The 23,475-nt window shown below is 39.6% G+C and overlaps 1 protein-coding gene across 4 annotated transcripts in view; it reads right to left on the bottom strand.

Annotated features, from left to right (window-relative positions):
- Positions 1–937: 937 nt before the first annotated feature.
- exo1 (exonuclease 1) overlaps positions 938–23,475 on the bottom strand; it is a 29,435-nt gene continuing 6,897 nt past the window's right edge. For 3 of the 4 annotated variants that reach the window (XM_060830831.1, XM_060830833.1, XM_060830832.1), the window contains 10 exons: positions 22,753–22,886; positions 21,977–22,189; positions 18,261–18,448; positions 15,815–15,911; positions 14,757–14,985; positions 7,010–7,253; positions 5,969–6,545; positions 5,782–5,865; positions 3,729–3,925; positions 938–2,345 (listed from right to left, as the gene is read on the bottom strand). In XM_060830831.1, the coding sequence (XP_060686814.1) occupies positions 2,201–2,345; positions 3,729–3,925; positions 5,782–5,865; positions 5,969–6,545; positions 7,010–7,253; positions 14,757–14,985; positions 15,815–15,911; positions 18,261–18,448; positions 21,977–22,189; positions 22,753–22,886 (2,108 nt within the window). In that variant the 3' untranslated portion in view covers positions 938–2,200. The remainder of the gene's footprint in view (positions 2,346–3,728; positions 3,926–5,781; positions 5,866–5,968; positions 6,546–7,009; positions 7,254–14,756; positions 14,986–15,814; positions 15,912–18,260; positions 18,449–21,976; positions 22,190–22,752; positions 22,887–23,475) is intronic. The other variant, XM_060830834.1, reaches the window with a different exon arrangement.

Below are 23,475 nucleotides of genomic sequence, written 5' to 3'. Positions count from 1 at the left end.
CCTTTACCTCAGATTCACCTATAATTTTTTTCATCGTCCAGGCTCTGGTCTCCTAGCTGGTCTCTCTTTCTCCACCCAGATAAAGATCAACTCACTTAAGTCTCTTGTCTGATCCCGCAGAGGATCCCATTCTTTTATCACTTCTGTGCTTGCTGTCAGACATTGTCAGGCAGTATCCAAATGCTCACCAGTCCTAAATGAATCCTCCCTTACCCCACAATAACTTTTTCCTGATACTGGTCTTTTATAGACCTCTGCTCACTGCCGTAGCATTGGGTTCCTCAGATTCGCTATTTTACAATGATTGAAAGGCTAAATTTTATTGTTATTAACTCGTTTAGGAATATTAGCAAGACTTAGGGTGGCACGATAGCTCAGTGGTTAGCACTGCTGCCTCACAGCACCAGGGTCCCAGGTTCTATTCCAGCCTCGGGTGACTGTCTGTGTGGAGTTTGCACATTCTCCCAGTGTCTGCGTGGGTTTCCTCTGGATGCTCCGGTTTCCTCCCAAAGTCCAAAGATGTGCAGGTTATGTGAATTGACCATGCTAAATTGCCCCATAGTGTTAGGTATTTTAGTCAGGAGGAAATGGGTCTGGGTGGGTTACTCTTTGGAGAGTCGGTGTGGACTGGTTGGGCTGAAGGGCCTGTTCCCTCACTGTAGGGAGTCTCATCTAAAAAAAAACTTGACATTGAAATATGGGACTGTTGACTCTTCTGTGAAAATCATGATTATTCAGTATTTAGTTTTTGAAATCTCTTAGAATACCTTGTACAAGGTCAGATGAAAACAACAAAGTAGAGATTGAACAGCATATGTTTGTAATAAAATCAATCACAACGTGTTTCAGGGTTTTATTTTGAGAATATTTTATCAATCAATGAAATACTGTAGACACGAAACTGACTCCTTGTATGATAATACAAAAAAGTCACCTTCTGATAAAAACTGCAGTCCTGTGTATGAATCCATTTAAAGATTTATTTCACACGATCATGTTCACTTTAACTAGATTGAAATAACAACTTATGTCATTTTGTTGAACTTTTCCAAATGAAGCAATGTGATCAGGATGTATATGTTGTGAGTCTAATCTATTTGTGTCCTGGGGAAAAGTTTGGAGCACTGACACCAATGGAGAATATGACTATGGAAAACTACAAGTATCCCTCATTCCAAGGATTGGCAACTTAGCAGCATTTAGCATTAACTGTGATAGATTATGTGTATTACTGGAAATTTTTCCCTTCCCGTGGCACCTTGAAAAACATATCCTAGACTGGGTTGAACTGCCTTGCTCCTTATGGCAGAAAGAAAGACTTGCATTTATATAGTGGATTTTGCAAAACCTCAGGCTGAATCAAAACACTTTCCAGGTGTGTTCTTTTGAAGTTACAGTTGTGTATGAGATAAAGTGGTTGCCAGTTAGTACACTTCAACCAAGTCAATTGGTACACAGCAAGTTTCCAAGACAGCAATTAAAATCACATTTAGAGAATATTGATTGAGGGAAGAAATATTGATCAGAACATTGGGTTGCAACTCTTCAAAATAGTACTATGAAGTATTTTATGTTGACCCAAGACAGTAAACAAAGTCTTGGTTTGACATTCCACCTCAGGGAAAGCACCAAGAAATGCCGATCTAGATTATGTGTTAAAGTACAGAATTTAATGGGTGCCACAGTTTCATATACCTTCGCACAAACAGTTGACAGGGACCCATCCCCCAGAGAATGTTTGCCTCTCAGCCATATGACCCTTAACGCCCTCTACTTAGGTATACTAACCTGCAGCTCTGTAGTGGCAGCAAAGCCTCTTGGAGCAGTCCCTATATCCAGAACCAGATAAGTCAAGGGGTCTCTCAGTGGGGAGGGAATGAGAGGCTCAACTGGGGTAACTTTAGGAGAGGCTGTTGGACAGATTCACCTGCTCTCCCACCCAATTGCCCCTTTTCACAAGGATGTGTTCAAAACAATAGCATTCAAGTTTTAAGTCAATTCAGGTCATTAAATATATTATAAAAGATTTAATGCTAGTAACTGCCATTACACATCAAGCACATTTTCTATCAGTGGCAGGTATGTAACACCTTGCACCACACCTACTCTATATTTTCATTCTGGCTAAAATAAAGAAACACGTTATAGTTAAATATTCCTAGGTAAGTTGAAGCAAGTTTAAATATCTTCATGGATTTCCTCACCACTGTATGGCCCTTTGAACAGAACTACATTCGGATTTCAATAAAATACTTTGATCAGTCTCTGGGGTCAATATTTGTAAGTTGTCCTTTACAGGAGACATTGGGTCAGATTTTTGACTGGATTGAAGCTTCTTGGACTCCCTATGAAGAACAAGGGTCTTTTGTTAGTAGCTGAAACAGAGAAAGAAATATGCACATACAACTTTGACATTGTTAACAATTTATCATGGCCCGAATTTGAATATTTCTCAGTATTTGCAATCAAGTATTAGACTGGAAGATGGCACCATTTCCAAAGGAAAAGATACATGCAGTTTCAATGTCCTGAAAGCGGAGACATGTTGAAATTTAATGGACAATGAAGGGGAAACAGTTCAAAATTACTGAACGACCATGATTTACAAGCTAGTAGGAATAAATGAAATAAGCGAGCATTTTTGTTGCAGACACAAACAGTAGATTTTCAGCATGTGTAGGGTAGAAGCAATGATACAAGGGAATAGTTTCATATTCCAGGTGTATAAAGCATTCTTGCATATTCCAAAACTAGTCTTCCAAAAAGCTAAGAGAAGAAAACTTTGATATCATAAAACTCATGATAGCCCTATCAACCAATAGAGAAGACTCTTGCAGCAAGCAAACAAAGTTCGTCAGCAGGTTTGAAATATAGGGCCAAACCAGTCAACTGCAAAGTTTAACTCAAATCAGGCAGGATGAGAACACAACAGATGTATATTTTGCAACAATAGGTCAGCCAAAACTACAGGCTGAGTACAGAACAACCTCAATTATCCGAATGAGATGGGCGGGAGTATTTTGTGCAGATAATGGATTGCCTGGATAACGAATAACGTTTTTATGGGACCTTGAGATCTTGTTCGGCTAATCCAAAATTTGGATAATTGACTGAGGTTGTTCTGTAGATGAATTTATATAATTTTAGGACAAAAGAAGCCAAGTGCATATTAGATACATTTCACCGAGCTGGATCAGGGCCCACATTGCCTAGGAGTGGATACATTGCTGGCGTGATAAAATGGAGAGGATTGGTTACTGCTAACCATGGTGATATATGATAAGTATGTTGGCTGTCAACTAAATGCAAGATTTATATTATGCTGTTATCAAAGCACCTCATCCACATAATGGACACAGCAAGAGGCTACCACCAGATTCATGGTTTTCTTCTTAATGATTGGAGCCAAATGAATAAAAAAACTGAAGTAGCAGTCACCAACCTCAGGCTCAAACCACCATAGTACTTGGAAAGCACTCAACAAAAGCAAGTTCTGCCATTTGAAAGCATGTCTCTCCTTCAATTATTAATTCTTATTTTCTAATACTCTTTGAAAAGTGCCCCATTAATGTTTTCGTTTCATCAAGGTTTTATAGGATGCACACAACTCTTGACTGTCATGCAAGTCTATAGATCAAATCATGTATCATGTATCTTAACAGACAGGAAAGGCAAAATGAAACAGGCCATGACCTGAAACAAGCAGCATTCCAGCTAGGTGTACTTACCCCTTAAATCCAAATTTCTGCCATAAATCATGGATGGTTGCTTGCAGTTCAGGCTTGTTCTCATTATTTGGGGCAAATGTCCTTCTCTGTAGTGACAGTGATCTTTTGTTTAAACCACTGGCTTTGGCTGGTCCTGGAAGCTTCAGTTTAGTGGATATGCTTAAAGATCCAGGGCTCAGCTTTTGTAACCCAGGTACCTGAACAAAAAGTGCATTTGGTAAATCTACAGTAATAGAAGGTCGTAGATTTGTTCCCTGACCAGGTGTGGTTTTCTGCAGACGTTTTGTTGCTTCGTCAGTGTGTCTTGGATACAGTGTTGGTGGTCTGTTCTACCGAGTATTTATGTGTCTCTGGATTTTGCTACTTCTGGTTCTGTATTTGATTGGTTAGTATATGGGGTCCAGTTCAATGTGTTTATTGATTAAGTCCCAGTTGGAGTGCCAGACTTCAAGGAATTCTCTCGCATGTCTCTGTTTAGCCTATGCTAAGATGGTTACATTGTCCCAGTGGAATTTGTGTCCTTCGTTATCTGTGCAGTTGGAAATGAGAGTGCACTGGTTGTGTCTGGCAGCGGCGAGCTGATGCTCGTGCACTTCTACAGTCAGTTTTCTTCCTGTTTGTCTTATGTAGTGTTTTCCACAATCCTTGCAGGGTACTTTGTAAATAAATATTCATCCTGTTGGATGTAGGTGTCAGGTCTTTAACTTTTGTGAGGCGCTGGTGAAAGTTGTTTACTGGCTTGTGACCACTAAGATTCCTCAGGGTCTGAGTAGTCGGGTAGTCATTTCTGATATTTCTCTGATGTATGGAATGGTCACCATCATTGCTGGTCGTGTAGTGTTTTCTTCTTTAGGTTTGTTGCGTACGTATCAGAGGATAGTGCTCTTGGGATCCCTGTTTGTTTAAATCCCTTTCTTTTCCCTGTGTTCCTGTTCTGCCTTCTTGAGTTCTGGGGTACTGCAGCGTATCCTTGCTCATTTAAATAACGCAGCTTTGTTTGTGGGTGCCAGAGTGGTTGCTGTTAAAGTTCAGTATCTGGTCTGTATGGGTGTTCTTCCTGTACACACTGGTCTGAAGTTTACCAATAGGAAGGGTAGTCTTCCTCTTCTTTATTCCGGTGATGATGTTATTGATGCGATGGTGGGTTTATTTTAGTTGTGTACATTTAGTGATGACAAACGTATCATCTACATACCGGATCCAGAGTTTTGGTTGAAAGGTGGGATGGGCTGTCTGTTCTAGGCGTTGCATTACTGCTTCTGCTATCAGTCCTGACATCCACGACCCCATTGGTGTACCGTTGGTTTATAGATCATGCACTGGTGTACACTTGCCCGGAACTCAAATCAATTAACACATTGAACTGGACCCCGTACACAAACCACTCAGATACAGAACCAGAAGTACCAAAACACACAAATACCAGGCAGGACAGACCACCAATATGGTGTTGAAGACACAGATGGCGTCACCTAGCAAGGCAATGAAATGTCTGCAGAAAACCACACCAGCTTGGTGAACAAATCTACAACTTCATCCACAACCCAAATCTTTTCAAAAATCCTACAGTAATACAGTTAAATCAGTACTGGTCACAGATTTGTATTAAAAGAAATGCTATGTTAAGTATTGTAAAATACACCTGGTTAAGCAAGAGCTACCAAATAAGTAAACCCCTCTCCAGGAGAACTACATTTTACCTTTCCTTCAAAAAGAACAAAAAAAAAAATCAGTTTTCAGCCTAAACTTCACCAACACTATCTCAAACCGAAGTAAAGAGTATCAAACAGGACCATCTGTTCAATGTTCATGACACTGGAATAGTCAGCTAAAAAAGTGACTGAAGAACTCAAGAGTGAACACCTTTAGAAGATTGGACTTTGGAATGGGATATTAGCATTCCTTCCCACTAGTGAGAACATATGCAATGTAGAGTACTTTTCAAGAGCTTTCAAATTCTTGAATTATATGTATTTGGAAATAGAGGGATAAGCCGGTTCTTCAGAAAATGCTTATAAAGGTCTGGAAAGTAAGAAAGAAACAGAATACTTACCCTGTGCTTTACAGTTACAGATAATTCTGGCAATGTGACAGGACTGCAAACTTGATCACATGATGTTGTTTTGTTACTAGTTTCCTTTCATAAAAAGGGAACAATGATAAGTGCATTAGTAAACAAACTGACACAATTTCTCACTTCAATAAAATTCATAGGCTAAAGTAAGCATAAGGCATCTTACATCCAAATCAGAATTCCTCGACTTTTGAGAAGAGCCCAAGGAATCAAAACCACTGCATGAACTGTCCAGAGAAGAACTAACACCAAGAGGAGATTGTGGGGAGGCCATCATTTCAGAGTCTTCATCTAAGGATTCCTCACATCGTTCTAGCAGGCTTGGCTTGTTCTGGATTGCATTCTGATTGTTTTGTACTTTGCTCTCATTATATCCACTTACAGGTGAGGATCCCACCTTTCTGCAGAATTGCTGCAATACAGATAAATCAGCAGCAGGATTGGGCATCCTCAATTTTTCTTCCAGACCTCCAGACCAACTGAAAGCACTTAAATGTTTTCTGGCCACTAAATTCAAATCTGAGGGAGTTGTATTGGCATTAGGACTAGTGTTCAAAAGTTCAGGGGACTGTTCATATTGCTTACATTCATTTTTCTTTATATTTGTAAAGGTGTTATTTTCCTCACTATTAAAAAAACTAATTGAGTTAAAATCCTTGTGTTTTCCTGTTGCATCAGGTAATGCTTTGGTTCCAGTTTTTTGATCAGATACAACACAAGCTTCTTTGGGACTACAGAAGAACCTACAAAAGAAATATGGAAGAAAAATCAAATGCAGAGTTAAGTGACATCCAAAGATAACATTGCACAAAGAGGATGTCTGCACTGAAGAAAAAAAGCAAACCAGTGTTCTTCCTTGCCCCAAAGCACACTTCTGAATAATGTACAGGTATCCCCCGCTTTTCGAATGTGCGCTTTACACCACTTGGCTTTTAGAAGACCTACAATAATACCTTTTTTTTTGTGAATCCGAAGACTTTTATGAAAAACGACAAAGTTTTTCTCATAATGCTTCTTTGCTTTATGCCATTTTGGCTTAATGAAAGGTTTCATCGGGACGCTCTACTTTTGGATAGCGGGAGATACCTGCACTTGCAACATATTTGTAACAGAACTGTTCTCAGGACAACGCATTGACTACATAAAGATCAGACTGGTTCTGCATTAATGACACCAAACCAGTGTTAAATGAAAACAATCACTTTACCGGCTTCTGGTTCCAGGAACAACAATGGCACCCGAATCCTGATTTCTCTTTTGCAAAATGGTAGCAAACCGATTCCGCATCTTGGAATGAGGCCTTGGATTTTCATCCTTGACTGAGTGGCCCACTGATGAGGATTCCTCCTCTTCTGAAGGAGATTGTGGAGATAGGCACTTTTCAACAATTTGTTTTTTGCTACTTGGAAAGGAGTACTGACTTAACAAATCTCCATCCGAAATGCCTTCATCTGATGAGCAAAAACAAAACCACCTTTAAGACAATATTAGTGTATATTTAGATTTCAATAAACACACCTAGATTGTGCATTTAAACTGAAAAAACAGTAAGTGGAAATCAGCCTTTTTTGTTATAATATATTTTTATTAAGAAAAAATATAGATTTTTAAATATTACAAATACAAAACAATACAAAAATAGTACAAAACTAAACCCAAATAATAAAAAAATTTCCCAACTCACCCTCCTATATGAATGTAGAGAAGTATAAAATTAAAAAAAACTAAACTAGCTGTTTAAATAAATAAATACCTAACAACAAACAAACAAATAGTAATAACTCAGCCCAGCCAAACAAAACACTCATACATTCACAGTTCCTCCTCCCTGGATATTGGACTCATGAAACACAATCGTTACAGCTATATAAAAGTCCTTGTTAGTGTGGCAGAATAATCTGTGTCCAGGTATTTCAAAAAGGGTTGCCATGTCTTGTAAAAATTCTCAGTTTTGTGGTGTACCATATTTGTGAGAAAATCCAGGGGAATATGCTCCATAATAATCTTCCTGGAGGGGTTGAGGGGCCTGGGGTTTTTTCGGATATCCAACCTAGCAAGATATTCTTCCTTGCACAGAATGTAAGAATACCGAAAAGTTTTTTCTTATGCACGTCTGCAGGAAATACAATGGGTAGGCCCAAAAGGAGAGAAATAAGGCCCTTCTCCACCCCTACACCTAAATTTCTCTCTATTGCACCTGCCACAGTGCTCCAATAGGTTTGAAACCTTACACAAGACCAGACAATGGGTAAGAGTGCCTGTGCAGACTGTGCACTTGGGACATGCTGAGGATACCCCTGGTTTAACTTTTGACAAACAGTCTGGGGCCAAGTGGACCCTGTGGAGAATCTTCAACTGTAAAGCATGGGTCCTATTACAAATTGATATCTTCCTTGCATTCTCCCAAATATCTTCCCATGCCTCTGATGAAACTTCAACACCCAGCTCTCTTTCCCACATCTTGCAGAGTCGATCAGACTCATCTGAGGTGGCACTCCCCAATTGGTGATATAAAGTACTGCCAGAGTGTGTACTCTTAGCCCTTAGTACCCCTCTTTCTATGTCAGATTTGTAGGGATCAGTCAAAAGTGTGGTCTTTTTTTGAATAAAATCCCCAACTTGAAAAAAACGAAAGAGGTCTCTGTTAGGTAAGTACTTCCATACTAACTGATCGAAGGACATCATTACTTCTCCCTCAAATAAATCACTCATGCAAGATACACCCCTAGCTGACCAATATTTAAATCCTGAATCTATCATAACCGATTGAAAACCCGGCATACCACTAAAGGTGTAAACAAAGATGTTTTGCCAATATTACCTTCCCTCTGCCGAATTGCCCTCCATGCTTTAACAGTGTTGATGACTACTGGGTTATGGCAATATTCCCTAACTGTCCTCACCTTGTCCAAAAACAGCAAACGGGTAAGGAGGCACCTTGCCTGGGAGACTTTGATATCTTGCCATATTGAAAGAGGGTCCCCATAAACCCAATCACTCACGTAGGTCAAAAGCGAGTTTAAGTGGTAATTTTTAATGTCCGGAAGGTCTACTCCTCCCAATCTGGGAGGCAACTGCAATTTGGCTAATTTAATGAGGGGCCGTTTATGGTGCCAGATAAAGGAGCTGAACCAACCGTTCAGTCTCCTGAGTGTTTGTTTATTGAAAATCAGGGGGAGCATCCACATAGGATATAGCAAACGAGGGAGAATATTCATCTTAATAATCACTGTCCGACCCAACCACGAGACTGGAAGTGCCTCCCATCTTTGGGGATCTTGTTTAAGATCTTGTTTAAGAACTGGAATAATGAATATGCTCAAATACACAAAACCCCCCTGTGACCACCTAAATGGGAATCTATAGTCACTGTCAAGAGCCAACTCTTTTGTAAGACCATCCATAGGCATAGCCTCTGATTTAGCAAAATTAATCTTATACCCTGAAAAAGCACCAAACGTGTGAATGCATTGTATCAGGCAAGGCACTGAAACTGCTGGTTTTGTCAAGAACATCATCTGCATACAGCGAGATCTTATGTAATTTTGACCCCACTTCTAGAGCGGATATATTGAGATCCCCACAAATGGCCTCTGCCAATAGTTCAATCACCAACGTAAAAAGTAATGGTGAAAGGGGACAGCCCTGCCAGCTGCCCCTAGAAATATTAAAATTGCTTGATCGTACCCCGTTGGTAATGACCGCCTAGAGAGGTACACTGTAGAGAACCTTTACCCATCTTATGAAAACTTCGCCCAGATCAAACCAGTCTCGAGTATAGAAAAGGTACGGCCACTCAACTTGGATAAAATGCCTTCTCTGCAACTGAAGAAATCACCAATCCCTCTATTAACTGCTGTTGGCATGCCTGAATTACATTAAGCAGCCTCCTAACATTATTGAAGGATCTGCGACCCTTTATGAAACCAGTCTGATCCTCTTTAATAATAGCGAGTAATACAGTCTCCAGCCTTAATGCGAGAGCCTTACAGAGGATCTTAAAGTCCATATTTAAGAGCAAGATGGGCCTGTATGAAGCACAGTCTTCCAGATCCTTCCCCTTTTTAAGGATAAGTGAAATATTGGCCTCTCTCAGAGATGGTGGGAGACAATCATGACTGTATGAATCATTAAACGTATTCAGCATCGGGACTGACCGTATACTTATAAATTCCTTATAGAATTCACTGGGAAGTCCGTCAGGACCGGACGCCTTTCCACTCTGAAGCTGCCTCACAGCTTCCTGCACTTCTTGCTCTGATAATGGGGCATTGAGAAGGGACTGTTGTTCAGGAGTCACACCCGGGAGCTTTAGATCTCTAAAAAAGATTCCATTTTGGCCTGCCCCTCCTCACAATTCCCAGACTGATATAATTTAGAGTAGAATCTCTGGAACACCACACTAATCTTTTTAGAATTGTAAGTTAGGTCCTCAGACTCTTCCCTAATCGGTGTAATGATTTGTGGGGCACTTCTCTTTCTGGCAAGGTATGCTAAGTATTTGCCTGGCTTGTCACCATGCTCATATAACCTTGCTTTGCAAAAGCCAGCTCCTTCTTTGCCACCTGCGTGAGCACGGAACTTAGTGCAGAATGCAGTGCCATAATCCTCTGTAGTTTGACCAATGAGGGTCTGTTAAAATAGGCCTTCTTGGCTGCCTTTAACCTTGCTTCAAGGAGACGTTGCTGCTCACCCTTCTGCTGCTTCCTACTGGTGGAATATGAAATAACTAACCCCCTGGCAAAAGCTTTGGCAGTTTTCCAGAGAACAGAGGAGCTATCAACCGAGCCTATGTTGATGTCTAGGAATGCCCGAAATTCCCTAGAGAAATACTCCACAAACTTACTGTCCATGAGAATAAAGGGGTCCATTCGCCAGTACCTTGAATCCACTATAACATCCTTAACCTTAACCATGAGGTACACTGGAGATGGCAATATTACCAATCGTACAGGATGCCACCAGATTCAGGGTTACTGGAGGGGTCAGAGAAAAAAAAAATCAATCCTCGTGTGACATCTATGTGGATTGGAGAAAAACGTGAAATCCCTATCTGTAGGGTGGAGACACCTCCAGACATCCTCTAACCCTAATTCCCCACACAAGCCCAATAACTGTTTAGTTTGTGCAGGGGGTATCGAGGGACCTTGAGGCAACCTGCCTACTGTGGGGTCCATGAGGCAGTTAAAATCTCCCCCTATAATGATGTGCCGAGACTTGAGACTTATCAGTTTAGAAAAAGCATCTACCAAGAATTTAAGAGGATAAGCTGGGGGACAATAAACATTTAAAATACCATATTCTTCCCCATCTATCAAGGCTTTAAGAATTACAAACCTCCCGTGTGTCTTTAACACATTCCAACAATTCAAATGAGAGGTTTTTCCGAACCAATATAGCCACTCCCCTACTTCTGGTATTAAATGATGAAAAATAAACTCGGTCAAAGCCAATCTGCTGTAATTTCAGATGCTCCTTGTTGTCCAAATGTGTCTCCCGTAACAAAGCAAAATCTACCTTCTCCTTTCTAAGACTCAAGAGTACCTTCTTCCTCTTAATTGGTTAGTGACTTCCCTTGATAGTCCAGGTACACCATTTAATCAAATCATTAGCCATAATCTTTTGCAATTACATTTAAATTCCAGAGAGGATGAACCCGAACCACAAATTGCTGAGCCTTAGTATCGCATGGTCCACCAAATATAAAAACTACATAAACTAATACCAATACATTTAACAAACATACAAAATTATTAAAAATAAAAAACAACAAAAAAACAGAAAACAAACCAACATATAAAGCTCCAATAGTGCTGAGTAGGGGAACTCACCCCCTGCCCGGTGGGGGCAACTACCCATCCCGAACTGCCCATAAATAGGCATCTAACCATCTCAACCACCTTCACTTCTCCAGCTAGAGCCACATCGCAAGCACAAGCTAAAAAGAATAAACACCTCATAGAATATCAATATGAATAAAAAAACATTATTTTATAAAAAAAAGGGGAATAAATACCCCACCCATCCTTTGGTATGTCCCAACTTAGAAATTTAAAATGTACATCTTAACCACCGCCAGACATAGTTTGAACCAAATTATTATCAACAGAGGAAAAAAAAAGGGGGAAAAAAACAAAGCTCCAACAGATTTCCTCCATTTCTTTTAAGAATGATAAACGCATACCCAAGCAACAATATTTATACATGCTACAATTGTTTAAATTAAGTTAGTTGGTCCACAAAGTCTCTTGCCTTCTCCGATGTGTCAAACAGATGCAATGGATCCATCTAAGGTGATCCGAAACACTGCCGGATATCTCAAGGAGTACTGAATCCCAAGCTCCTTCAGTCTTCTCTTGACACCATCATAAGATTTTCATTTCTGGATCACCGCCGCTGAAAAGTCCTGAAAAAGCATGATCTTAGACCTCTCGTAAATTAGGGCCTTCGGGTCCTTCCCCTAGAGTCTGGAAGCCTCCGTGACTCTCTCCTCATCCCAGTAATGATGGAACCGCACCAGGAAAGGACAAGGGTGTTGACCCAGACCCCACTCCGCGCTGCGACCTGGTGAGCCCTCTCTATCTTCAATCCTCTCATGCCAGTCTCCAAGTCAAGGTATTTCGGAAGCCAATCTTCAACAAATTCCGCAGGCTGCTCACCTTCCTTACCCTCAGGCAGACCGATGATCCGAATGATTTTTTTCCTGCCCCTGTTTTCAAGATCATTGACTTGGTCACGCAAATTACGAACCTGGTTTCAGGGCTTGGATCTCATCCTTCAATGAACTGGCATCAGCTTCCACCACTGTGACCCTGTGCTCCACCTCATCCGTCCTCTTCTCCAGGTCTCCCAGCTGCTGTTCATGCTTCTGCAGCATGAGAGAGACTGGAGCCAGCTTCTCTTCAATCTGTTTCCCCAGCACCTCCCGAGATTTCAAGAGCTGGTTCACCAGGTCCTGGAGAGTAATCGGCTCAGAGGCTGCTGCACGCGGAGCTGCAGACCAGGCCTCGGATGTTCCTCCCTTTTTAGGCATTTCTGGACAGCTGAAAATACAGGTAAGTCAATTTTTAAATGTTCCTTGGGGCTCTACAATCTTTCCGGTGCCCTAAGAAATCCTGATGACCTGGGTTGGGCAGGTTAAAGGACCGTCCTGCTCCTGCTGTGATGCGAAGCTCTGCAGGGTGATCTTCTCAGATCGGCGCCATCTTAGATTCCCCCCGAAATCAGCCTGTTAAACAAGCATGTGACTGATTTCTTCAGCTACTATCAATGGAATATTATACTACTGTAGCCATGTCAACATAACAGTGCTTCATCTTAGAAATCTTCCTGATCACAGAACAGTGAACTTTACTTGTAGAAAAACCCATTTAATTGCATTATCACATAAGCAATTAAAGTCTTGAGGTCAGAAATTTCAATTTCAGAGGAAAGCATTCCACTCACCCACCCTGCTGCCCGGAATATACTTTGCTTTCCAAGACTGATCCTGTAATAGCTTTTCAAAAACCAGAACAAGGACCAATGATGCTTCATGTGGGTCTGTAATCAATGATGATGGTTACATCAGATATTCACTGCAATATTCCTTGAGACTGCAAAAATTTAGATTGTTCCAAGGAACAAACAAGATGCTTTTCTGGTAGCTAAGGCAAGGGATAGAAGGATACTTCTGTACAGCTACAGAAATATTGGGGTGAATAGAGGGTGAAAAGGGTTACACAACTGTGTATTGAAACTGCAGCTGATAATAACTCTGGAGAAAGTGACTCTGCTAAGTCAAATAGAAAATAAGATGATATGAGGATCCAGGGAAGTGTGCCAAGATGTCTTCATAATTAGGACAATAGGCTTAGAGAGACTAGACAAAATAGCAAACCAAGTTCTGGTGGGAATTGAAATTAAGGATGAAGTGTCATTCAGAGCATATGCTATCTTCCAGCAGCCTATCTCATAGGAACAGGAGTAGACTATTCAGTCCCTTGAGCCTGTTCCACCATTCAACAAGATCATGGCTGATTTATCTACATTTGCCTGCCTTTGGCCCATATCCCTTAATATTTTTGCTTAACAAAAATTTATCTATCTCAGATTTAAAATAAACAGCTGATCCTGTATCCATGTTTATTTGTTAAAGAGAGCTCCAAATCTCTACAATGCTTTGTGTGTAGGAATGCTTCCTAACATTTCTCCTGAATCGCCTGGCCCTAATTCTCAGATTATGCCCCCTTGTTAGAGAATCCCCAGAAATAGTGTAATCTACACGGTCTTCTCCTGAATGAGGAGCTCAGTGAGAAGATGTAATTTTAAATGTGAGTAAGGTGGAATAACCCAAGGTGCTCAAAAGAGGAGAATGTGGCAAAGGAGTGGCCAGAGACACCCAGTGTTATCTAGTGATAAGGGTCAATGACATCACTCCAGTGATTTGGCCAAGAGCAGTTTCATCAGGGGCTAGCTATCATCGACTGAGAGTCAGGTTTTCAACAACATCAATAAAATCATTCAGAAGGATGAGGGACAATGTGAGCTTTGGTCCCAAGTAAACAGATATTTTAGGAGACGATGTAGAGCTGGTCAGATATTATTGATCCATTGAAAAGTGAAACAGGAGTCACTAGAGTTGAAGTCTAAAAGCTGCAAAGGAATGTGCAAGTAGGTTAGAGCTAGGGTGGCTCACAGGCTAGATTCAAGAAATTGTAAAGTCTCCAGAGATCTCAGGATCCACAGGAAAGACAGTCCTGGCAGATGTGGAATTTATATATTGAAACCATATGATTAATGAAAAGCACCAATCTTTATTGTCCAATACAGATTGCCAGTTTACCCTCCACTGAGTGCCCTTTTAACCAATATGTTTATTTCTTGATAAGATCTTTCCTGCTGAGCTTTATTATTGAATCCAAATTCTTATATACTACTACAAATGGAAAAGAAACAAGTCAAATCTTTGTTACCTTCTCTTGATCTTTTAGCCATCATCTCTCTATTGGAAAGTTTTAATCTTTTGATGTTGATAATTTTCTCTTTACCCCGAGTGCAGGGTTTTTCTGGTGATATTTGTGCCTTTGGGACTGAAAGTTGATTTTCACATGTTCTGTACTCTTTACTCCATATACTAAGCATGTGTGGCAGTTCCTGCTTCGTTGCTTTGTCATTTTGCCCAAGAGTAATTTTCACTGGAGTCTGAGAACAAAATGTCACATCTAATTGTTTGTTTTACAAAGGAGGGATTATATTGTGCATTTCAAGACAATAGGACACCCTCGAAGTATCCCACTACCAACTTCAAAATTCTTGGAAGTGCAATTATTGCCATCATAACTTCTTAATAAAATTTGTTATCAAAATCCCAAACAGCAATGAGACAACCCTGTTTCTATGAGGGTGCTTTAGAAAGAAATATTGGCTAAAATGAAAATTGTATATACAGATCCATCTATTTCAAGTTAAAGATATGTAATCTTTAACAGCATAAACTAAAATGACTGAAACCCAGATCTATAAGAAAAAAGTGCTTAATTAAAGGGACAGAATTTCATTAATGGTCATTTTAAATACATTCCAGATCAAAAACAAAATTCACTTAGAAGCTTATTTTGAATGCACCTGAACTGAGAGTTTCAACATTGGCTAGCCACTGCAAGGTACTTGACAACCTTTTTCTTGGTATGGACATTTATAAATTAGCATCTCTAATAGTCTCAAGCTCTAACTTTTGGGATTATCTATACCTATCCCAAAGCAGCTTTTGCAAAAAAAGTATACTCGGCAAAGGAAGTCCAAAAGACCTTTGATATTTGTGAGGGGGGTGGGGAGGAGAAGACAGAGGAGCTAATTAAACTAGGCATTTTGTCTTAGTTACTTTGCACAATGTTTCCCTTTTACTCGTGAGAGAATTATGAAGGATATCATATATAATACATTAGACTCTATACAGCATAATAGTTGATTTTGTAGAAATTGTTAAAATTGACATATGCAACTTGAAATCATTACATCAGTTGCACATTACCTGGAAACTACATGGGTTATAATTATCTCTGGTCTCCAATGTTCTGACATCTATATTTCCAAGAGCTATTTGAAGAGCCTTCTCATCACCAAAATGACTGCGAGTAGCTGGGTTAAGGTGCAAAATATTAACAACAAACCATCAATGGGAAGAAGACCAATCTAAACCATAATACAATATTGTTTATCCAACAATGCCCAATAAGTAAACTTACTTGAGCTCCCAAATAAAAGGACGCACCAATAAAATGCACAATGAATGGTACAAAACAAATAGTCTTTCATTAAACTCAACAGATAATATAGTATAGTATTGAAGCATATTTGACTTACATAGAGGCTATTTTCATAGGATGTAGAAGAAGTAGGCCATTCAGCCCATCATTTCAATGAGACTGTGGAGGAGTTGATAATACTCGACTCCACGTTCCTGTCTTTTCCCTATGCTAATTAAAAATGTCTATCTCCGCCTTCAATGTTCTTTATGACTCAGTCTTGACAGCTTTCTGTGATAAAAGATTTCCACAGAATCATTACCACCAGAGAATAAATGCCTCCTTCTCTGAGATTTTAGTTCTGACTTCTTCTATTCAGCATAGAGTGCCTCTGAACAGTTAACCTTGACCACCAAAACAAAAGACTGCAGGAAAACCTTAACAGGGGTACTGGGTGGCTCAGGACACATATGCAATGTCCGTTAAACACTCAAGCCACCACCAAATCTCTGTGAGCTCAAGGATAAGTGGATCCCTGACAACAGCAGAGGTAAGTGAGCAATACCAGATGTCCTTGTAAGGATACATTGCTCTTTGAGGGAGTATAACATTGGTTTACAAGAATGGGCCTGCACTTCAGGGATTACACTATGAGAGATTATACAAATTACAGCTGTTTTCTCTAGAATTTAGAAGGTTTGGGGATGATCTGATCAACACCTTAAACATAACAGGAAAAAAATAAGGTACATAAACTACTGCCACTGCTTGAATATTCCAGAACTAGAGAGGGGTGCTGGAAAAGCACAGTAGGTCAAGCAGCATCCGAGGAGCAGGAGAATCGATGTTTCGGGCATAAGGCCTTCATCAGGAATGAACCTTCATTTCTGATAAAGGGCTTATGCCTGAAATGTCGATTTTCCTGCTCCTCAGATGCTGCCTAACCTGCTGTGTTTTCCAGCATCATACTCTCACTTTGATCTCCAGCATCTGCAGTCCTCACTTTCTACTATTCCAGAACTAGGCATTGTCTAAATATTAGGGCCAGATTGTCAGGAGAGATGTTAGAAAGCATTCCTACACACAAAAAGTGTGGTGGAGGTTTGGAACACTCTTCCACAAATGGCAATGGATGCAGGACCAGTCCTTAACTTTAAATCTGAGGTAGGAACATTTGCTTAACAAAACATTGGTCTATGCTCCACCCCTAACTAAATTAGGGACAATTTTCCTAACATAGAAATTGGATCATACAAACAAACTGTAAAAAAAAAACTGGTTACACTAATTAATAAGTAAGGGAGCTAGAACAAATACAGACTTATATAAAGGATACTGCTCAGCATAATCAAGTGTTTCTGGATCAACATCTCTGCTCTATTCTCCCACCCCATCAATATCGCCAGTTCAGCAGATTTGAATAAATTGAGGTTGACATTTGGGATTGCACTGCATTCCTTTCATGAAGTAGCTTGTCAGCAGCAAATTAAGATGGATTAATTATTTTTGCTGAAATATTGCCTTCACTTTCACTGCAAACTTTGATGGAGAGAAGTTAAAATTACTAACATGGAGAGTGAGGCAAATTAAACCCTGTTAGTTTATTTCTAGGCTAACAGAGATCTTTGTGCAATAAGTGCAAGACTTATGTCTTTACCTGAAACACAAGTTGTGTGACATTATGTGCAACACTACAAATTATTTTCACCACATTCACAAGCAGCTGCAGCACTCTGCAAATGGCAGTCATTGATTAAGTTACTTCACAATTGATCAAAGTCAACAAAAGCAAATTGTTCCATGCAAACGTTTGTGAATAAATTCTCCTACTATATGTCAACTTTAAAATTTAAAAAGTTTTTTAAAAAAAAATTGTTAAATTTTAAATTTGATTATTTAACACTGCAAGGAAGCTCTGCACTGCCAAAAAGAGTGTTATTTGGGCAAAACTTCCTGGTTGAACTGCATAATCCCTTAATGAGATAGACCTTGTGCAGCCCATTGACCAAATGACACAGACAAATCCACATTCCATCAGCTGCAGAAAGACTTAACCTGCTAATTTCAGTTATGTTTTTGAGCAACCCTTGTTTTCCTTTGGTATTTTCATGCCCTCTCCCTCTGTTTGTATGATAGTTTTTAAAGTGGGACAAACTGTTTTTAAAAAAAAACTGGTTACACTAATTAATAAGTGAGGGAACTAGAACAAATACAGATATATGCAAAGGATACCGCCCAGCATAGTCAAGTGCTTCTGGATCAACATCATCTGAGTAAGCATTTAAAGGAACAAGTTTCCGTTTCAATGGATCAAACACCAATTGGTATAGAAATGTGTTATTTGCCCGAATGAATCCATCTATATATTCTTCTGTAACAGTCAGATTTGTCTTCAGATATTGCCCCATTTTCTTAATAATCTGTGATGTGAAGAATGCATGGGAGAAACACAAGAACATAACATAAAAACATAAGAAATTGGAGCAGGAGTAGGCCATCTGGCCCTTTGACCCTGCTTTGCCATTCAATCAGATCATGGCTGATCTTTTTGTGGACTCAGTCCGCTTACCCACCTGCTCACCATAACCCTTAATTGAAACAGGTATTATTTTTGAGAATTAATTTTGAGAACCAAAATTGTACCCATAAATAAACTCTAACTGAATTTAAAAGTAGAACTGAAGATTAATTTTATTGCTACAGATGGAAAGGCGTTATGAACTCTGTTATTTCCCACCTTTACTGAAAGAAAGCCTTGTCATTTTCGAGTGTGCAATAGATTTAAAAAAAGCTACACATATAAGCAAAAGTATTTAAATTTGTTGTGCAACTAGACACACATTAGATTAAAAACAACATAGATTACATGATAAATTAAATTGAATGAACACAAGGAAACTTTGTGAAAAGTACTTTGAAGTAATCATAAAACTTGTCACTTTTAGTGTCCAGATGTCAAAGCAACCAATGAAAAAGCCAACGCAAGTTCAAATTACAAAGCAAGCAAAGGAAAAACCAATGCAAACCAGTATTTAAAGTTAGATCTGTGTTGGTATAAATTAGATTGGATATCCTGGTGGAAGATTACTGCATCACAACTTAGAAGAGTATAAAGGCAGTAGGGATATATTTAAGAGAGAAATCAGGAAGGCAAAAAGGGGACATGAGATAGCTTTGGCAAATAGGCTGAAGGAGAATCCAAAGGGTTTTTTACAAATGCATTAAGGAAAAAAGGGATACTGGGAAGAAAATAGGGCCCCTCAAAGATCAGCAAGGCAGCCGCAGGAGATAGGGGAGATACTGAACAAGTATTTTGCACCGGAATTTACTGTGGAAAAGGACATGGAAAATATAGACTGTAGAGAAATAGATGGTGACACTTTGCAAAATGTCCATATTACAGAGGAGGAATTGCTGGATGTCTTGAAACGGGTAAAGGTGGATAAATCCCCAGGACCTGATCAGGTGTACCCTAGAACTGTATGGGAAGCTAGGGAAGTGATTGCTGAGCCTCTTGCTATTATATTTGTATCATCCATAGTCACAGGTGAAATGCCGGAAGACTGGAAGTTGGCTAACGTGGTGCAGCTGTTTAAGAAGGGTGGTAAAGGCAAGCCAGGGAACTATAAACCAGTGAGCCTGACATCGGTGGTAGGCAAGTTATTGGAGGGAATCCTGAGGGACAGGATGTACATGTATTTGGAAAGGCAAGGACTGATTAGGGGTAGTCAACATGGTTTTGTGCGTGGGAAATCATGCCTCACAAACTTGATTGAGTTTTTTGAAGAAGTAACAAAGAGGATTGATCAGGGTAGAAGGGTAGACATGGTCGATATGGACTTCAGTAAGGCATTCGACAAGGTTCCCCATGGAAGACTGGTTAGCAAGGTTAGATCTCATAGAATACAGGGAGAACTAGCCATTTGGATACAGAATTGGCCCAAAGGCAGAAGACACAGGGTGGTAGTGAAGGGTTGTTTTTCAGACTGGAGGCCTGAAACCAGTGGAGTGCCACAAGGATCAGTGCTGGGTCCACTACTTTTCATCATTTATATAAATGATTTGGATGTAAGCATAAGAGGTATCGTTAGTATGTTTGCAGATGACACCAAAATTGGAGGTGCAGTGGACAGTGAAGAAGATTATTTCAGATTACAATGGGATCGTGATCAGATGGGCTGAAAAGTGGCAGATGGAGTTTAATTTAGATAAATGTGAGCTGCTGTATTTTGGGAAAGCAGGACCTGTACGCTTAATGGTAAGGTCCTAGGGAGTGTTGCTGAACAAAGAGAACTTAGAGTACAGGTCCTTGAAAGTGGAGTTGCAGGTAGATAGGATAGCGAAGGAGGCATTTGGTATGCTTTGATAAGTGAATCAAATTGATTGACATCTGGCACCTATGATTCTGTGGACCACTGGAGGAGGCAGGTATAGTTCATTCATTTGGCACTTTTGACTGAAGGTGGATGCAAATGTTTCAGTGTTATTTTTTGTACTGATGTGCTAAATTCCCCCATCAATGAAGATGGGGATATTTTAGGAGCTTCCTTTTCCAGAAAGTTGATAAATTATTTACTGGATATGGCAAGACTACAAATCTTAGATCTGATTTGTTGGTTGTGAGATGGCTTAGGCCAGTCTTTTGCATGCTGCTTGACATGCTCATAGTCTTGTATTGTAGCTTCAGCAGGTTGACTTGTTTATTTTACGGTAAGCCTTGAGTTGCTCCTGGCATACTCTCCAACACGCTTCCTTGAAGTGAAGCAGGAGTGACTGCTCTTAACTTGGTTTAATAAGTGGCAAATAACATTCATTCCATAAAAATGCCAAGCAAAGACCATCTCCAACAGGATAGAACCCAATCTTCACCCTTTGATGTTCAATGGCATTATACTATCAATAACCTGAGGGTTACCATTGACCAGAAACTAAACAAGGCCAGCCATATAAATACGGTGTCTAAAAGAGCACATCAGAAGTTAGGATTTTTTCTGTGAGTTACTCATCGTCTGTCTCCCAATGCTGGTTTATCAACTGCAAGGCCCAAGTCAGGTGTGAGATGGAGTATTGTCCACTTACTTGTATGGGTACAGATCTAACAACACTCGTTTAGCACCCCATCCACTGCTTTCAACATTCATTCTTCACCACTGATGTACAGTGGCATCCACAAAATGTACAGCTGTAATTTGCAAAACTTCCTCAGACCACACCTTCTAAACCAGAGCCCACTACTAGCTAGAAGGTGAAGGGAAGCAGATGCACTGGAGCACCACCACGTGCACTTGTCCCTCCAGGCCACACACCACCTGGACTTAGAAGCATATAGCAGGTCCTTCACTGTCACCACATCAAAATCCTTGAATTCCCTTCATAACAGAACTATGGGTGTCTCAACCACAGGAGTTCAAGAATGCAGCTCACCACCACCTTCTCCAGGGTAATTATTGCTGGCTTAGCCAGTGATGCCCACATCCCATGAAAGATTAAACAAAAAACTTCAGTAAAAGAGATGATAAAGGTTGAAGACTGTCACCATTTTGTACTTTGAAAATAGCAAAATAAGAAGAGTAAACTGAACTCCTTATATCAACAAACACCATTAAACCATGCAAACTTGTCCATCAGGCAGAATGGAGAAGAAGTTCTATGACTTCCTGCTGTAACATCTGCAAAAGCCCCGAGAGAATGTGCATGAACTGTATTTTGTTATTTTTAAGAAAGAAATTCTCCTCCAGAATTACAATGATCTTTGGTGATTAGTGGCACATCTGTTGGAGTCCGTGGACTAGACAAGGGTCATTATTTTCGTTATACAGTCCAAGTTCCAATAAATATTCTGCCTTAACAAACCTTAAAGAAAACTTTCCTTAAGTAATTTATGCTTCCTCATTCTCTTGTAGGTATTGTTACTTAAGTGTAGAACAAGCACAAGTCCAAAAACCCACCGTAATGATATCTGGATTGTTTGCAATCCTTAGAAGCTTGCATGCTTTCGCTAAACCAATTCCATGAATAGATGCCAAATAATCACATCCTGATAAAATACACATATATCTGAACTTCTCTTCAGTGAATACGTTGCCAAGCTGTTTACATCTGCCAAACTGAGCTCTGTCGATTTCTATGCCATTCCCATTCTTGTCCACTTTCAGTACAACCTAAAAGTGCAATGAAAATATCAAGTTATTTTCCATTTGTTCAACTCCAGTATTTAAGTTGTAATACTGACATGAAGAAAGTCCTCTTCCACTGTTTGTGACTACAGGCCTTTGCAAATTAATTTAACCACAAGTTAGTTTAATGTAGGAGTTGCCCTACTATAAAGTTCAAAGAATTTCTTCAGTCTCACTCAGGAAACAGCTTAAAATGGATCATCTCAGTTTAATCCCCCATCTGACAAAAAATTATCAGGAGGTGCTATGCACAATCCCATATCTGTATCAAAACAGCCAATCTCAGTTGAAGAGGAGGAAGTTTCTGCATAAAAACAAGAATTATACTCAAAAAAAGTCGTGAAAGAGCAGGGATTTTGTTTAAAAAAAACTGAAAATTTCTGTCTAAAAAAAACCAATCCAACTATCTTTCCACTTCAAAAAATAATTTTGGTGACCTGACATCATGGAACATTGTCAAACAATCTACGCCTCAATTTAAAAAGTTATATTAATAAAAGCATTCCTTTGAAAGAAACAAAAAAAAGCTTATGACATTTCTTATTTACCTTTTTACATCCAAATGCCAACAGATCTGAATCTTCTGTAATAACTGCTTGAGCAATGCCAATCTTATTTAAGTAAGCCAATTGAGCATCTGCTTCATAAGGTGCTACAATACAATCCATTCCCCTCATTCTTGCTGCCTGTATTGGTACAAAAAAAATGAACAAAATTGTTCTTTCTTTTAAAACAAGTTGTCTTATTTAATTCCCTTTGCACTGCAATCCATAATCAATAACAAGATAAAATGCTATTGCAAAACCAAAAGACAACAGCTGAAATGGAAACCTGAGATGATTCCCTCTCCATTACCAAATCTTAAACCAATTATCTTCCCAAACAGCAGGTCAGACTTGTGGATGGAATGGACTCCCTAAAAAAAATTATAATGTTTTAATAAATTCAGTCATGAAATCAGGAGAAATGTCTTGACCCATAGAGCAATGAATAGTGTAATGTTCTACCACATGAAGCAGGTATGCTATCATAATGAAGAACACGAATGCCTTCAAGGCAAAGTTAGATATGCCCATGAGGGAGAAAGGACTAGAGAAATATGCTATCAAAATTAGTTTGGAGAGGGAAGAGGCTTGCAATGACGTACAAGTACGGACATGGACCAGTAGGCTGAGCAGCCAATTTCTGTGATGTACATTCTTTGTAATGTAAAGCTGTGAATTTGTGAAGTAATTTTGGAAAGATCTAAACAATGGCCTGAAAAATCACGA

This window comes from Hemiscyllium ocellatum, chromosome 10 (assembly GCF_020745735.1).
Source record: "Hemiscyllium ocellatum isolate sHemOce1 chromosome 10, sHemOce1.pat.X.cur, whole genome shotgun sequence".
NCBI classification, from domain to species: Eukaryota; Metazoa; Chordata; class Chondrichthyes; order Orectolobiformes; family Hemiscylliidae; genus Hemiscyllium; species Hemiscyllium ocellatum.
The sequence above is the reverse complement of the archived record's forward strand: the minus strand, read 5'-3'. Positions and strand labels throughout refer to the sequence as shown.